Here is an 18,349-nt window from a genome sequence, read left to right as displayed (position 1 = left end):
TTCTCATGAGGGAGAAATTCTCCATCTGGTGAAGGAGGAAATGGTCAGATGCCATGCAGAGTGCAATTATTTCTACATCGGAGAGAAGAAGAAAGGGGGGCGGCGTGTATCGGGGAGGGGGGGCGGCAGTCCTGGGTTGGGGCATGGGAGGTGTGTCCTCCTCTGCATAATACAGTATCACACACACTGACACTAATGCATTGCAGAGGGGAGTTTCTATAGCACCAGCTACCAAATCCAAGCCTACGTAGCCAGGCAGGGACCTGTTTTATCAGTGCACCATGTTTTTTTTATCAGTGCATCCTCCCCCCTTCTCACCTTTCTGGCACACAGACGGCGTTGGGCTGGTTCTCAGTGATCCTCCCTGAGAAGACCCAAAGCAGGATGAACTGGTCTTGCTGACAGGCGCAGTCTCATTTAGACTCTGGCTGAGGAGGTCGGAGTATTTCTCCGTTTGACCCACTATGAAGTCCAACTGCAGATCCAGAGCTTTCTTCCTCTTCGCTTCCAGACGAGACTGCTGCTTAAACTGGACCACCTAAAGATAACAGGACATACTTAGTTAGACAACAGAATGAGTTCTATACTAGACCACCTACAGATAACAGGAGAGGCTTAGATACTACCTGTCAACAGAATGAGGTCTACACAAGACCACCTAAAGATAACAGGACAGTATTACATACCCCCGACCAGCAGAATGAGGTCTATACTAGACCATGCTTAGATACCACCCACCAACAGAATGAGGTCTATACTGGACAACCTACAGGTAACATGAGAGGCTTAGAAACCTTGGGCCAACAGAATGAGGTCTAAACTGGTCCACCTACAGATAACTGAAGGCCTCAAGAATCTGGAGAGTATTTTGGACATTTGCAGATAGGTTTGATGGAGAGGAGCCCTTGAGAAGAAGGTTGTCTGGATACTCTGACCTGAATCCCCCGAGTCGGGGTGCAGGCATCTCTGTGGGTGCAGTAGATAGGTGAATGGCAGTGCGATAAATGGGAAGAGTTTGTCTGGTGGCGAAGCCCAGAAAGCCCAAAAGACGGGTAAATGGGAATGGGTAGATGGGCACCTTGGATGTCTATGGACGCCATGTATTCCCTGTTTCTCAGAGAGGCCATAACGGACTTGTGGAATGCTGGAAGTTGAAGGCCACTGTTAAGGGATTTTTGGTACAGGATTGGTTGAATACTCCCGTTGTGTTTTGGTACCGTGAAAAGGTATGAAGAGAATCCTCTGAACCCATCCCCCAGTGGGAGCGGAACTATCCTTTTACACCAATAGAACTCAGATAAAGGCAAACTGTAAAAGACATTCCCTCAACTCAGAGTGGGGGCGCCCTGTCACCATAGAGAAGGCTTTGTGGTAGACCTTATGTTCCAAATCTCATGTAGGGGCTGAATTTGGTCTTTGGAGAAGAAGCCAGGAAAGAGCGAGGTGGGGGGGGACTATTCATTTACAGGGAGCACTGTTGGGGGGGGGGGGGGGATTTACTATGGAAAGAGGACCAATCCTTCCTGTGACATCCTTTATGAACGCATTGAGATCACCACCAAAGATGTCCTCTTTCAGGTCATACATGTGAGGCTCCTTTGCTTCAGCCATCATTTTCCATGTATATGAAATCACAGCCATTCTGGGGATTGGTGTAAATCACTTCTACAGTCCCAAAACAGAAAATTGAGGCTGAAGGAAACTGTTCCACCAGAACCCCCCCCCCCCCCACCCGTGCTGACTGGTCATTGCCCTGGTACAATTAGCTGTGGGTTGACATACAGAAATTGCAGCAACAGCTGGTAGTAGAGCATAACCTGCAAGAGCCTTTAACCCTTTCCGCTGCCTGGGCAGTTTTTACATACATTTAAAAAATTATATTAGGCCTGAAGATTAGGAAACCCCTCAAACATTTTCTGAGAGCAGAGACCATAGAGAATAAAATAGTGGCAGTTCAAATTTTTTATATCACACGATATTAGGAAAGAATTAAGTTTAGGAAACACAAAATGTTGGTAAAAAAATACACTAAGTGTTAAATTAGGGCACACAAAAAACACAATGTTTGTGCCAGTTTCAGGTCTTTTGCAGACTCCAACAGGTTTTCATCCAGAATGGTCCTGTATTTGGCTGCATCCATCTTCCCCTCAATTTTAACCATCTTCCCTGTCCCTGCTGAAGAAAAGCAGGCCCAAACCATGATGCTGCCACCACCATGTTTCACGGTGGGGATGGTGTGTTGAGCTGTGTTGCTTTTACGCCAAACATATCGTTTTGCATTGTGGCCAAAAAGTTGGATTTTGGTTTCATCGGACCAGAGCACCTTCTTCCACATGTTTGGTGTGTCTCCCAGGTGGCTTGTGGCAAACTTTAGAGGAGACTTTTTATGGATATCTTTGAGAAATGGCTTTCTTCTTGCCACTCTTCCATAAAGGGCAGATTTGTGCAGTGTACGACTGATTGTTGTCCTATGGACAGACTCTCCCACCTCAGCTGTAGTTCTCTGCAGTTCATCCAGAGTGATCATGGGCCTCTTGGCTGCATCTCTGATCAGTCTTCTCCTTGTCTGAGATGAAAGTTTAGAGGGACAGCCAGGTCTTGGTAGATTTGCAGTGGTCTGATACTCCTTCCATTTCAAAATGATCGCTTGCACAGCACTCCTTGGGATGTTTAAAGCTTGGGAAATCTTTTTGTATCCAAATCCGGCTTTAAACTTCTCCACAACAGTATTACGGACCTGCCTGGTGTGTTCCTTGGTCTTCATGATGCTCTCTGAACCCTGAGACTATCACAGAGCAGGTGTATTTATACAGAGACTTGATTACACACAGGTGGATTCTATTTATCACCATCAGTCATTTAGGACAACATTGGATCATTCAGAGATCCTCGCTGAACTTCTGGAGTCAGTTTGCTGCACTGAAAGTAAAGGGGCCGAATCATTTTGCACGCACCACTTTTCAGTTTTTTAATTGCTAAAAAAAGTTTAAAATATCCAATATATTTCATTCCACTTCACAACTGTGTCCCACTTGTTGGTGATTCTTCACAAAAAATGAAAATTTTATATCTTTATGTTTGAAGCCTGAAATGTGGCAAAAGGTTGAAAAGTTCAAGGGGGCCGAATACTTTCGCAAGCCACTGTATTATCGCATAGCATGAATATACCCATGGCTGCTGTAGCCACCCTCTATTCAGGTGTCTGGCCCCTTTTTGGATGCCGGGCGCCTGAATTACAGTGGCGGGGATGTATTTTTGAAGGACCTGATTAGAGCCATAGGCTCTAATAAGCTTCAAAATAAGGTGGCATTGCACGCGCAGTTCACCCAGGTGTGTTAGAAAAGTGAATATTAACACTGAGCCACCTCTCAGCCAATCAGGAGTCTCGGGTCTAATACCACTCACCAGATTGGATGAAGGCACAGGCACTCCGACTGGACGCCCAACGGAATGAAAGAAGAGACGGACGGGAGGACAGAGAACCACAGAGGATGCAAAAGCCGTCGCCTGACCCACAGCTCAACGCCGTCACCCGCTGCCTGACCCCGCCACCAGGATGGGGCATCTAATGTTTTTCTTTCAGTATGCACGGGCGCCGCGCCCCCCCCCCCCAATTTTTTTTTAACGTTTTGGGTCATTAGCAGGAAGGGGAGATCGGTGAACACACTTAATGATCCCTGTTACCCTGCAGCACCCATCATGCTGGTCCTGGGTCCAGAAGCTGAAAATGTGGTGGGGAGGAGGGGGACCCTGCATGAAAGTGATGATTCGGCAGCTGTACAGCCACTGGATCGCTTCCATCTGACAGCCGACTTATCTACACACATTCCTGACAGCTGTGTCTTTATTGGAAGCATTCTACATGAAGCCGAAGTCTCTTCATTCACCTCTATTCCTACCACCTCCAGAGCGGGCAGAGCCACGGGGGGGGGGGGGGGGGGGGGGGGGCTTGGATGAGACATCATTATTGTCCAGTGTCCTTCCCAGCCAAGCCTCTGCAAAGGAGACGTGGCTTCCACCATCACCATACTTCTCTATATCACTAGTGAGTTATGGTGATCGGAGATCTGACTTCCACACGTTTCCCCATAACTCACCATTTACCTTCACACTCAACATGCCCTCTGCCTGCCGCCTAAACCGACCACACCTCTGAATGCCGCCTAAACCGACCGCGCCTCTGCCCGCCGCCTAAAGCGACCGCGCCTATGCCCGCCGCCTAAACGGACCACGACTCTGCCCGCCGCCTAAACGGACCACGCCTCTGCCCGCCGCCTAAACGGACCACGCCTCTGCCCGCCGCCTAAACGGACCACGCCTCTGCCCGCCGCCTAAACGGACCACGCCTCTGCCCGCCGCCTAAACCGACCACGCCACTGCCCGCCGCCTAAACCGACCACGCCACTGCCCGCCGCCTAAACCGACCACGCCACTGCCCGCCGCCTAAACCGACCGCGCCACTGCCCGCCGCCTAAACCGACCGCGCCACTGCCCGCCGCCTAAACCGACCGCGCCACTGCCCGCCGCCTAAACCGACCGCGCCACTGCCCGCCGCCTAAACCGACCGCGCCACTGCCCGCCGCCTAAACCGACCGCGCCTCTGCCCGCCGCCTAAACCGACCGCGCCTCTGCCCGCCGCCTAAACCGACCTCGCCTCTGACTGTCGCCTAAACCGACCACGCCTCTGCCCGCCGCCTAAACTGACCACGCCTCTGCCTTCCGCCTAAACCGACCACGCCTCTGCCCGCCGCCTAAACCGACCACGCCTCTGCCCGCCGCCTAAACCGACCACGCCTCTGCCCGCCGCCTAAACCGACCACGCCTCTGCCCGCCGCCTAAACCGACCACGCCTCTGCCCGCCGCCTAAACCGACCACGCCTCTGCCCGCCGCCTAAACCGACCACGCCGTAATATTCAACCATGCCTCTTCCTTGCCGCCTAAACTGACCACCCCTTGGCCTGCCGCCTAAACTAACCTCTTTGGCTGTTCTAACCAGGACTCTGCCTGGACCAATACTTTGGCTCTGCTAACCAGGACTGTACTGACCCATGGAATGTTTATGGACAGTATCCCTGCCTGCTGCCTGGACCAATGCTCTCCTATGTGGACAACTGCACTACTAAAACCACAGGTAATCTTTTGTTTAGCCATTGCTCAGCAGAATGGGGTCATTTTTGGGGTGTTTCCATTGTCCTGGTGCTCCAGTGACTACAAAAGTGTGATAGGTGGTCAGGAAATGAGATGTAATTTATGGTCCTAGAACACCTGAAGGTGCTCCCTGCATGTTGGGCCTCTATATGTGGCCCGGCTGTGTAAAAGTCTCACACATGAGGTATCACCATACTCAGGAGGAGGAGGGAGAGCAGAATGTATTTTGGGGTGTCATTGCAAGTATGTATATGCTGTGTGAGAGAAATAACTTAATATGACAATTTGGTGAAACAAAAAATAAATATATAATTTCTTTATTTTCCAAATAATTGTGGGGAAAAAATTACAACTTTTAAAAAACTTGCAATGCCATGTGGGCATTTGTAGGGGGGGGGGGGTGATTTGGGGGATTTTCAGAATACATTTTGGGATAAATTTATGAAGAAAGGTTTATTTGCAAAATAAATAACAGGGGGGGGGGGGGGGGGGGGCAGAGTGCCTGGTGTTGAAGAGTTAAAACTGATCAATAAAACAAAAACCTATAAAAAACAATAAGGTCCATTGATAAGAGCCGATAATCTGCCTGGTGACATCTCCTGTACTACTGAAGTCAGTACTCTGATCACTGGCGCCATCCCTAGGTTAGGGGGAGGTACTGACCTTTTCCACATTGCTCCAAAACTGACGGACTTCCTTAGCGATGGAGGTAGCAATGCGCCTCAGCTTGGCTTGCTCTTCTCTCCGCGCTCGCTCTTCTTTCTGCTTCAGTTCCTCATGATGTCTCACCACCATCCTCACCACCTGCACAACACAGACAGAGTGTGCAATGACTACACCATCCCGACATGAGGAGGGGACATGGGAGGGCACAGGAGGGGGGAACATATGGGGGGGAGATACCCCCTCTTCCACCGACACGCCAAACACCTCCACTGACATCTTCCATGCCACTCCCCCCCCCATCCACCGACACCTTCCATGCCACCCCCCCTTCCAACAACTCCTCCTGCCACCCCCCTCGTTCCACCACCACGCCCCTCTTCTACCAACACCTTCCACCGACACCCACCCTCTTCCACGCCGCCCCTCTTCTACGGACACCCCACTGACCTTCCTGGCCACTCCCCTCTTCCACCTCCGCTCCTGTGCGAAGTCTGCAGCCAACCACTGCATCTCCTCACACAGATAGTCCCAGAGTACTTTTGGACGAGTCGGTTCTGGAAATTTAGAGAGACGCCTCGGAGTCCAGAATCCTTCTTTCCGTAACTCTGCAATCCGATTCTCAATCTCCGCTTCCTAGAGGAGAGAGAGGAAACCATCAGAGGCTGGAACACCACACAAACAGCAACGGGGGGGGGGCAGGGAGCGCCACACGCACAGCAACGGGGGGGCAGACAGCGCCACACACACAGCAACGGGGGGGCAGAGAGCACCACACACACAGCAACGGGGGGGCAGAGAGCACCACACACACAGCAACGGGGGGGCAGAGAGCACCACACACACAGCAACGGGGGGGCAGAGAGCACCACACACACAGCAACGGGGGGGCAGAGAGCACCACACACACAGCAACGGGGGGGCAGAGAGCACCACACACACAGCAACGGGGGGGCAGAGAGCACCACACACACAGCAACGGGGGGGCAGAGAGCACCACACACACAGCAACGGGGGGCAGAGAGCACCACACACACAGCAACGGGGGGGCAGAGAGCACCACACACACAGCAACGGGGGGGCAGAGAGCACCACACACACAGCAACGGGGGGGCAGAGAGCACCACACACACAGCAACGGGGGGGCAGAGAGCACCACACACACAGCAACGGGGGGGCAGAGAGCACCACACACACAGCAACGGGGGGGCAGAGAGCACCACACACACAGCAACGGGGGGGGCAGAGAGCACCACACACACACAGCAACGGGGGGGCAGAGAGCACCACACACACACAGCAACGGGGGGGCAGAGAGCACCACACACACAGCAACGGGGGGGCAGAGAGCACCACACACACAGCAACGGGGGGGCAGAGAGCACCACACACACAGCAACGGGGGGGGCAGAGAGCACCACACACACAGCAACGGGGGGGCAGAGAGCACCACACACACAGCAACGGGGGGGCAGAGAGCACCACACACACAGCAACGGGGGGGCAGAGAGCACCACACACACAGCAACGGGGGGCAGAGAGCACCACACACACAGCAACGGGGGGGCAGAGAGCGCCACACACACAGCAACGGGGGGGCAGAGAGCGCCACACACACAGCAACGGGGGGGCAGAGAGCGCCACACACACGCAGCAACAGGGGGGGGCGGGGGCAGAGAGCGCCACACACACAGCAACAGGGGGGCAGGGAGCGCCACACACACAGCAACGGGGGGGGGGGGGGGGCAGAGAGCACCACACACACAGCAACGGGGGGGGGGGGCAGACAGCGCCACACACACAGCAACGGGGGGGCAGGGAGCGACACACACACAGCAACGGGGGGGGACACCACACACACAGAAACGGGGGGGAAAGAACACGGGAGCATGGGAGCGCCACACACACAGCAACAGGGGGGGCATGGGAGCGCCACACACACAGCAACAGGGGGGGCAGGGAGCGCCCCACACACACAGCAACGGGGGGGCAGGGAGCGCCCCACACACACAGCAACGGGGGGGGCAGGGAGCGCCCCACACACACAGCAACGGGGGGGCAGGGAGCGCCCCACACACACAGCAACAGGGGGGCAGGGAGCGCCCCACACACACAGCAACGGGGGGGCAGGGAGCGCCCCACACACAGCAACGGGGGGGGCAGGGAGCGTCCCACACACACAGCAACGGGGGGGCAGGGAGTGCCCCACACACACAGCAACGGGGGGCAGACAGCGCCACACACACACACAGCAACCAGGGGGGAAGAAAGAGAGACACACACAGCAACGGGGGGGGGGGGGGGGGGGGGGGGGGGGCAGACAGCGCCACACACACAGCAACGGGGGGAAGACAGCGCCCCACACACAGCAACGGGGGGGCAGACAGCACCCCACACACACAGCAACGGGGGGCAGACAGCGCCCCACACACACAGCAACGGGGGGCAGACAGCGCCCCACACACACAGCAACGGGGGGCAGACAGCGCCCCAGACACAGCAACGGGGGGGGGGGGGGTGGCCAGACAGAGAGACACACACAGCAACAGGGGGGGGGGCCAGACAGCGCCACACACAGCAACGGGGGGCAGACAGCGCCCCACACACACAGCAACGGGGGGCAGACAGCGCCCCACACACACAGCAACGGGGGGCAGACAGCGCCACACACACACACAGCAACAGGGGACAGACAGCGCCACACACACACACAGCAACAGGGGACAGACAGCGCCCCAAACACAGCAACGGGGGGGGGGGGGGGGCGGCAGACAGCGCCCCACACACACAGCAATGGGGGTGGTGGTGGTGGTGGGGGGACAGACAGCGTCACACACAGCAATGGGGGGCAGAGAGCGCCACACACACACAGCAACGGGGGGCAGAGAGCGCCCCACACACACACAGCAACGGGGGGCAGACAGCGCCCCACAAACACAGCAACGGGGGGCAGACAGCGCCCCACACACACAGCAACGGGGGGCAGACAGCGCCCCACACACACAGCAACGGGGGGGGGGTTTGGTGGTGGTGGTGGTGGGGGGACAGACAGCGCCACACAAAGCAATGGGGGGCAGAGAGCGCCACACACACACAGCAACGGGGGGGGAAGACAGCGCCCCACACACACAGCAACGGGGGGCAGACAGCGCCACACACACACACAGCAACCGGGGGGGGGTTAGAGACACACACAGCGCCCCACACACACAGCAACGGGGGGGGGGGGCAGACAGCGCCACACACACACACACACACAGCAACGGGGGGGGGGCAGACAGCGCCCCACACACACAGCAACGGGGGGCAGACAGCGCCCCACACACACAGCAACGGGGGGAAGACAGCGCCCAACACACACAGCAACGGGGGGCAGACAGCGCCCCACACACACAGCAACGGGGGGCAGACAGCGCCCCACACACACAGCAACGGGGGGCAGACAGCGCCCCACACACACAGCAACGGGGGGGCAGACAGCGCCCCACACACAGCAACGGGGGGGCAGAGAGCACCACACACACAGCAACGGGGGGGCAGAGAGCACCACACACACAGCAACGGGGGGGCAGAGAGCACCACACACACAGCAACGGGGGGGGCAGAGAGCACCACACACACAGCAACGGGGGGGGCAGAGAGCACCACACACACAGCAACGGGGGGGGCAGAGAGCACCACACACACAGCAACGGGGGGGGCAGAGAGCACCACACACACAGCAACGGGGGGGCAGAGAGCACCACACACACAGCAACGGGGGGGCAGAGAGCACCACACACACAGCAACGGGGGGGCAGAGAGCACCACACACACAGCAACGGGGGGGCAGAGAGCACCACACACACAGCAACGGGGGGGCAGAGAGCACCACACACACAGCAACGGGGGGCAGAGAGCACCACACACACAGCAACGGGGGGGCAGAGAGCACCACACACACACAGCAACGGGGGGGCAGAGAGCGCCACACACACACAGCAACGGGGGGGCAGAGAGCGCCACACACACACAGCAACGGGGGGGCAGAGAGCGCCACACACACAGCAACGGGGGGGCAGAGAGCGCCACACACACAGCAACGGGGGGGCAGAGAGCGCCACACACACAGCAACGGGGGGGCAGAGAGCGCCACACACACAGCAACGGGGGGGGCAGAGAGCGCCACACACACAGCAACGGGGGGGCAGAGAGCGCCACACACACAGCAACGGGGGGGCAGAGAGCGCCACACACACAGCAACGGGGGGGCAGAGAGCGCCACACACACAGCAACGGGGGGGCAGAGAGCGCCACACACACAGCAACGGGGGGGCAGAGAGCGCCACACACACAGCAACGGGGGGGCAGAGAGCGCCACACACACAGCAACGGGGGGGCAGAGAGCGCCACACACAGCAACGGGGGGGCAGAGAGCGCCACACACACAGCAACGGGGGGGCAGAGAGCGCCACACACACAGCAACGGGGGGGCAGAGAGCGCCACACACACAGCAACGGGGGGGCAGAGAGCACCACACACACAGCAACGGGGGTGGGGGGGGGGGGCAGAGAGCACCACACACACACAGCAACGGGGGTGCAGACAGCGCCACACACACACAGCAACGGGGGGGGGGGCAGAGAGCGCCACACACACAGCAACAGGGGGGCAGGGAGCGCCACACACACAGCAACAGGGGGGGGGGGCAGAGAGCACCACACACACAGCAACGGGGGGGGGGCAGACAGCGTCACACACACAGCAACGGGGGGGGGGGGCAGAGAGCACCACACACACACACAGCAACGGGGGGCAGGGAGCGACACACACACAGCAACGGGGGGTGGGGGGGGGGAACACCACACACACAGCAACGGGGGGGGGCAGAGAGCGCCACACACACAGCAACGGGGGGGGGGGGCAGGGAGCGCCACACACACAGCAACAGGGGGGGCAGGGAGCGCCACACACACAGCAACAGGGGGGGCAGGGAGCGCCACACACACAGCAACAGGGGGGGCAGGGAGCGCCACACACACAGCAACAGGGGGGGCAGGGAGCGCCACACACACAGCAACAGGGGGGGCAGGGAGCGCCACACACACAGCAACAGGGGGGGCAGGGAGCGCCACACACACAGCAACAGGGGGGGCAGGGAGCGCCACACACACAGCAACAGGGGGGGCAGGGAGCGCCACACACACAGCAACAGGGGGGGCAGGGAGCGCCACACACACAGCAACGGGGGGGCAGAGAGCACCACACACACAGCAACGGGGGGGCAGAGAGCACCACACACACAGCAACGGGGGGGCAGAGAGCACCACACACACAGCAACGGGGGGGCAGAGAGCACCACACACACAGCAACGGGGGGGCAGAGAGCACCACACACACAGCAACGGGGGGGCAGAGAGCACCACACACACAGCAACGGGGGGGCAGAGAGCACCACACACACAGCAACGGGGGGGCAGAGAGCACCACACACACAGCAACGGGGGGGCAGAGAGCACCACACACACAGCAACGGGGGGGCAGAGAGCACCACACACACAGCAACGGGGGGGCAGAGAGCACCACACACACAGCAACGGGGGGGCAGAGAGCACCACACACACAGCAACGGGGGGGCAGAGAGCACCACACACACAGCAACGGGGGGGCAGAGAGCACCACACACACACAGCAACGGGGGGGCAGAGAGCACCACACACACACAGCAACGGGGGGGGCAGAGAGCACCACACACACACAGCAACGGGGGGGCAGAGAGCACCACACACACAGCAACGGGGGGGGCAGAGAGCACCACACACACAGCAACGGGGGGGGCAGAGAGCACCACACACACAGCAACGGGGGGGGCAGAGAGCACCACACACACAGCAACGGGGGGGCAGAGAGCACCACACACACAGCAACGGGGGGGCAGAGAGCACCACACACACAGCAACGGGGGGGCAGAGAGCACCACACACACAGCAACGGGGGGGCAGAGAGCACCACACACACAGCAACGGGGGGGCAGAGAGCGCCACACACACAGCAACGGGGGGGCAGAGAGCGCCACACACACAGCAACGGGGGGGCAGAGAGCGCCACACACACGCAGCAACAGGGGGGGGCGGGGGCAGAGAGCGCCACACACACAGCAACAGGGGGGCAGGGAGCGCCACACACACAGCAACGGGGGGGGGGGGGGGGGCAGAGAGCACCACACACACAGCAACGGGGGGGGGGGGCAGACAGCGCCACACACACAGCAACGGGGGGCAGGGAGCGACACACACACAGCAACGGGGGGGGACACCACACACACAGAAACGGGGGGGAAAGAACACGGGAGCATGGGAGCGCCACACACACAGCAACAGGGGGGGCATGGGAGCGCCACACACACAGCAACAGGGGGGGCAGGGAGCGCCCCACACACACAGCAACGGGGGGGCAGGGAGCGCCCCACACACACAGCAACGGGGGGGCAGGGAGCGCCCCACACACACAGCAACGGGGGGGCAGGGAGCGCCCCACACACACAGCAACAGGGGGGCAGGGAGCGCCCCACACACACAGCAACGGGGGGGCAGGGAGCGCCCCACACACAGCAACGGGGGGGGCAGGGAGCGTCCCACACACACAGCAACGGGGGGGCAGGGAGTGCCCCACACACACAGCAACGGGGGGCAGACAGCGCCACACACACACACAGCAACCAGGGGGGAAGAAAGAGAGACACACACAGCAACGGGGGGGGGGGGGGGGGGGGGGGCAGACAGCGCCACACACACAGCAACGGGGGGAAGACAGCGCCCCACACACAGCAACGGGGGGGCAGACAGCACCCCACACACACAGCAACGGGGGGCAGACAGCGCCCCACACACACAGCAACGGGGGGCAGACAGCGCCCCACACACACAGCAACGGGGGGCAGACAGCGCCCCAGACACAGCAACGGGGGGGGGGGGGTGGCCAGACAGAGAGACACACACAGCAACAGGGGGGGGGGCCAGACAGCGCCACACACAGCAACGGGGGGCAGACAGCGCCCCACACACACAGCAACGGGGGGCAGACAGCGCCCCACACACACAGCAACGGGGGGCAGACAGCGCCACACACACACACAGCAACAGGGGACAGACAGCGCCACACACACACACAGCAACAGGGGACAGACAGCGCCCCAAACACAGCAACGGGGGGGGGGGGGGCGGCAGACAGCGCCCCACACACACAGCAATGGGGGTGGTGGTGGTGGTGGGGGGACAGACAGCGTCACACACAGCAATGGGGGGCAGAGAGCGCCACACACACACAGCAACGGGGGGCAGAGAGCGCCCCACACACACACAGCAACGGGGGGCAGACAGCGCCCCACAAACACAGCAACGGGGGGCAGACAGCGCCCCACACACACAGCAACGGGGGGCAGACAGCGCCCCACACACACAGCAACGGGGGGGGGGTTTGGTGGTGGTGGTGGTGGGGGGACAGACAGCGCCACACAAAGCAATGGGGGGCAGAGAGCGCCACACACACACAGCAACGGGGGGGGAAGACAGCGCCCCACACACACAGCAACGGGGGGCAGACAGCGCCACACACACACACAGCAACCGGGGGGGGGTTAGAGACACACACAGCGCCCCACACACACAGCAACGGGGGGGGGGGGCAGACAGCGCCACACACACACACACACACAGCAACGGGGGGGGGGCAGACAGCGCCCCACACACACAGCAACGGGGGGCAGACAGCGCCCCACACACACAGCAACGGGGGGAAGACAGCGCCCAACACACACAGCAACGGGGGGCAGACAGCGCCCCACACACACAGCAACGGGGGGCAGACAGCGCCCCACACACACAGCAACGGGGGGCAGACAGCGCCCCACACACACAGCAACGGGGGGGCAGACAGCGCCCCACACACAGCAACGGGGGGGCAGAGAGCACCACACACACAGCAACGGGGGGGCAGAGAGCACCACACACACAGCAACGGGGGGGCAGAGAGCACCACACACACAGCAACGGGGGGGGCAGAGAGCACCACACACACAGCAACGGGGGGGGCAGAGAGCACCACACACACAGCAACGGGGGGGGCAGAGAGCACCACACACACAGCAACGGGGGGGGCAGAGAGCACCACACACACAGCAACGGGGGGGCAGAGAGCACCACACACACAGCAACGGGGGGGCAGAGAGCACCACACACACAGCAACGGGGGGGCAGAGAGCACCACACACACAGCAACGGGGGGGCAGAGAGCACCACACACACAGCAACGGGGGGGCAGAGAGCACCACACACACAGCAACGGGGGGCAGAGAGCACCACACACACAGCAACGGGGGGGCAGAGAGCACCACACACACACAGCAACGGGGGGGCAGAGAGCGCCACACACACACAGCAACGGGGGGGCAGAGAGCGCCACACACACACAGCAACGGGGGGGCAGAGAGCGCCACACACACAGCAACGGGGGGGCAGAGAGCGCCACACACACAGCAACGGGGGGGCAGAGAGCGCCACACACACAGCAACGGGGGGGCAGAGAGCGCCACACACACAGCAACGGGGGGGCAGAGAGCGCCACACACACAGCAACGGGGGGGCAGAGAGCGCCACACACACAGCAACGGGGGGGCAGAGAGCGCCACACACACAGCAACGGGGGGGCAGAGAGCGCCACACACACAGCAACGGGGGGGCAGAGAGCGCCACACACACAGCAACGGGGGGGCAGAGAGCGCCACACACACAGCAACGGGGGGGCAGAGAGCGCCACACACACAGCAACGGGGGGGCAGAGAGCGCCACACACAGCAACGGGGGGGCAGAGAGCGCCACACACACAGCAACGGGGGGGCAGAGAGCGCCACACACACAGCAACGGGGGGGCAGAGAGCGCCACACACACAGCAACGGGGGGGCAGAGAGCACCACACACACAGCAACGGGGGTGGGGGGGGGGGGCAGAGAGCACCACACACACACAGCAACGGGGGTGCAGACAGCGCCACACACACACAGCAACGGGGGGGGGGCAGAGAGCGCCACACACACAGCAACAGGGGGGCAGGGAGCGCCACACACACAGCAACAGGGGGGGGGGGCAGAGAGCACCACACACACAGCAACGGGGGGGGGGCAGACAGCGTCACACACACAGCAACGGGGGGGGGGGGCAGAGAGCACCACACACACACACAGCAACGGGGGGCAGGGAGCGACACACACACAGCAACGGGGGGTGGGGGGGGGGAACACCACACACACAGCAACGGGGGGGGGCAGAGAGCGCCACACACACAGCAACGGGGGGGGGGGGGCAGGGAGCGCCACACACACAGCAACAGGGGGGGCAGGGAGCGCCACACACACAGCAACAGGGGGGGCAGGGAGCGCCACACACACAGCAACAGGGGGGGCAGGGAGCGCCACACACACAGCAACAGGGGGGGCAGGGAGCGCCACACACACAGCAACAGGGGGGGCAGGGAGCGCCACACACACAGCAACAGGGGGGGCAGGGAGCGCCACACACACAGCAACAGGGGGGGCAGGGAGCGCCACACACACAGCAACAGGGGGGGCAGGGAGCGCCACACACACAGCAACAGGGGGGGCATGGGAGCGCCACACACACACAGCAACAGGGGGGGCATGGGAGCGCCACACACACACAGCAACAGGGGGGGCATGGGAGCGCCACACACACAGCAACAGGGGGGGCATGGGAGCGCCACACACACAGCAACAGGGGGGGCATGGGAGCGCCACACACACAGCAACAGGGGGGGCAGGGAGCGCCACACACACACAGCAACGGGGGGGCAGGGAGCGCCCCACACACACAGCAACGGGGGGGCAGGGAGCGCCCCACACACACAGCAACGGGGGGGCAGGGAGCGCCCCACACACACAGCAACGGGGGGGCAGGGAGCGCCCCACACACACAGCAACGGGGGGGCAGGGAGCGCCCCACACACACAGCAACGGGGGGCAGACAGCGCCACACACACACACACACACAGCAACCGGGGGGGAAGAAAGAGAGACACACACACAGCAACGGGGGGGGGGGGGGGGCAGACAGCGCCACACACACAGCAACGGGGGGAAGACAGCGCCCCACACACAGCAACGGGGGGGCAGACAGCACCCCACACACACAGCAACGGGGGGCAGACAGCGCCCCACACACACAGCAACGGGGGGCAGACAGCGCCCCACACACACAGCAACGGGGGGCAGACAGCGCCCCACACACACAGCAACGTGGGGCAGACAGCGCCCCACACACACAGCAACGGGGGGCAGACAGCGCCCCACACACACAGCAACAGGGGGCAGACAGCGCCCCAAACACAGCAACGGGGGGGGGGGGGGGGTGGTGGCCAGACAGAGAGACACACACAGCAACAGGGGGGGGGCCAGACAGCGCCACACACACAGCAACGGGGGGCAGACAGCGCCCCACACACACAGCAACGGGGGGCAGACAGCGCCCCACACACACAGCAACGGGGGGGGCAGACAGCGCCACACACACACACAGCAACAGGGGACAGACAGCGCCCCAAACACAGCAACGGGGGGGGGGGGGGGGGGGGGGGGGGCTGCGGCAGACAGCGCCCCACACACACAGCAATGGGGGTGGTGGTGGTGGTGGGGGGACAGACAGCGTCACACACAGCAATGGGGGGCAGAGAGCGCCACACACACAGCCACGGGGGGCAGAGAGCGCCCCACACACACACAGCAACGGGGGGCAGACAGCGCCCCACAAACACAGCAACGGGGGGCAGACAGCGCCCCACACACACAGCAACGGGGGGCAGACAGCGCCCCACACACACAGCAACGGGGGGCAGACAGCGCCCCACACACACAGCAACGAGGGGGGGGGGGGCCAGACAGCGCCACACACGCGCAGCAACGGGGGGCAGAGAGCGCCACACACACAGCAACGGGGGACAGACAGCGCCCCACACACACAGCAACGGGGGGGGGGGTTTGTGGTGGTGGGGGGACAGACAGCGCCACACAAAGCAATGGGGGGCAGAGAGCGCCACACACACACACAGCAACGGGGGGGAAGACAGCGCCCCACACACACAGCAACGGGGGGCAGACAGCGCCACACACACACACAGCAACCGGGGGGGGGGGGGAGAAAGAGACACACACAGCGCCCCACACACACAGCAACGTGGGGGGGGGGGGGTTGGGGGGGGCAGACAGCGCCACACACAGCAACGGGGGGGGGGGGGGGGGGGGGGCAGACAGCGCCCCACACACACAGCAACGGGGGGCAGACAGCGCCCCACACACACAGCAACGGGGGGGGGGGGGGGGGGGGGGGCAGACAGCGCCACACACAGCAACGGGGGGGGGGGGGGGGCAGACAGCGCCCCACACACACAGCAACGGGGGGCAGACAGCGCCCCACACACACAGCAACGGGGGGAAGACAGCGCCCAACACACACAGCAACGGGGGGAAGACAGCGCCCAACACACACAGCAACGGGGGGAAGACAGCGCCCAACACACACAGCAACGGGGGGCAGACAGCGCCCCACACACACAGCAACGGGGGGCAGACAGCGCCCCACACACACACAGCAACGGGGGGCAGACAGCGCCCCACACACACACAGCAACGGGGGGCAGACAGCGCCCCACACACACACAGCAACGGGGGGCAGACAGCGCCCCACACACACAGCAACGGGGGGGCAGACAGCGCCCCACACACACAGCAACGGGGGGGCAGACAGCGCCCAGCACACACAGCAACGGGGGGGCAGACAGCGCCCAACACACACAGCAACGGGGGGGCAGACAGCGCCCAACACACACAGCAACGGGGGGGCAGACAGCGCCCAACACACACAGCAACGGGGGGCAGACAGCGCCCCACACACACAGCAACGGGGGGCAGACAGCGCCCCACACACACAGCAACGGGGGGCAGACAGCGCCCCACACACACAGCAACGGGGGGCAGACAGCGCCCCACACACACAGCAACGAGGGGGGGGGGCCAGACAGCGCCACACACGCGCAGCAAAGCGGGGGGGGGGGTTGGGGTGGCAGACAGCGCCACACACGTGCAGCAACGGGGGGGGGGGGGGGGGGGGGGTGGTGTGTCAGACAGCGCCACACGCGCGCGCAGCAACGGGGGGGGGGGGGGGGGGTCGGGTGGCTGACAGCGCCACACACGTGCGCAGCAACGGGGGGGGGGGGGTAGACCGTGCACCACGCGCGCAGCAAGGGGGGTGGGGGGGCAGACAGCGCGCCACGCGTGCAGCAACTGGGGGGACAGACCTTGCGCGCAGCAACGGGGAAAGCCGACATGGGGGGGGGGGGGGCAGACAGCGCTCAACGGGGGGGGGGGGGGGGGGGGGTTTCGGGCAGAGAGCGCGCCACGCACACAGCAACGGGGGGCAGAGAGCGCGCCACGCACACAGCAACGGGGGGGCAGACAGCGCCACACACACAGCAACGGGGGGGGCAGAGAGCG

The 18,349-nt window shown here is 62.3% G+C and overlaps 1 protein-coding gene across 1 annotated transcript in view; it reads right to left on the bottom strand.

Annotated features, from left to right (window-relative positions):
- The window catches only part of LOC141148109 (helicase SRCAP-like), a gene marked incomplete at its 3' end in the record, with an annotated part of 32,793 nt that continues 14,444 nt past the window's right edge, over positions 1-18,349 (bottom strand). Inside the window, 4 exon segments of the mRNA XM_073635266.1 lie at positions 1-25; positions 319-538; positions 5,813-5,953; positions 6,263-6,448. Coding sequence (XP_073491367.1) covers positions 1-25; positions 319-538; positions 5,813-5,953; positions 6,263-6,448 — 572 coding nt within the window.

Source organism: Aquarana catesbeiana, linkage group LG06, assembly GCF_042186555.1.
Source record: "Aquarana catesbeiana isolate 2022-GZ linkage group LG06, ASM4218655v1, whole genome shotgun sequence".
Lineage (NCBI taxonomy): Eukaryota > Metazoa > Chordata > Amphibia > Anura > Ranidae > Aquarana > Aquarana catesbeiana.
This window is presented reverse-complemented; position numbering and strand designations above follow the sequence as displayed.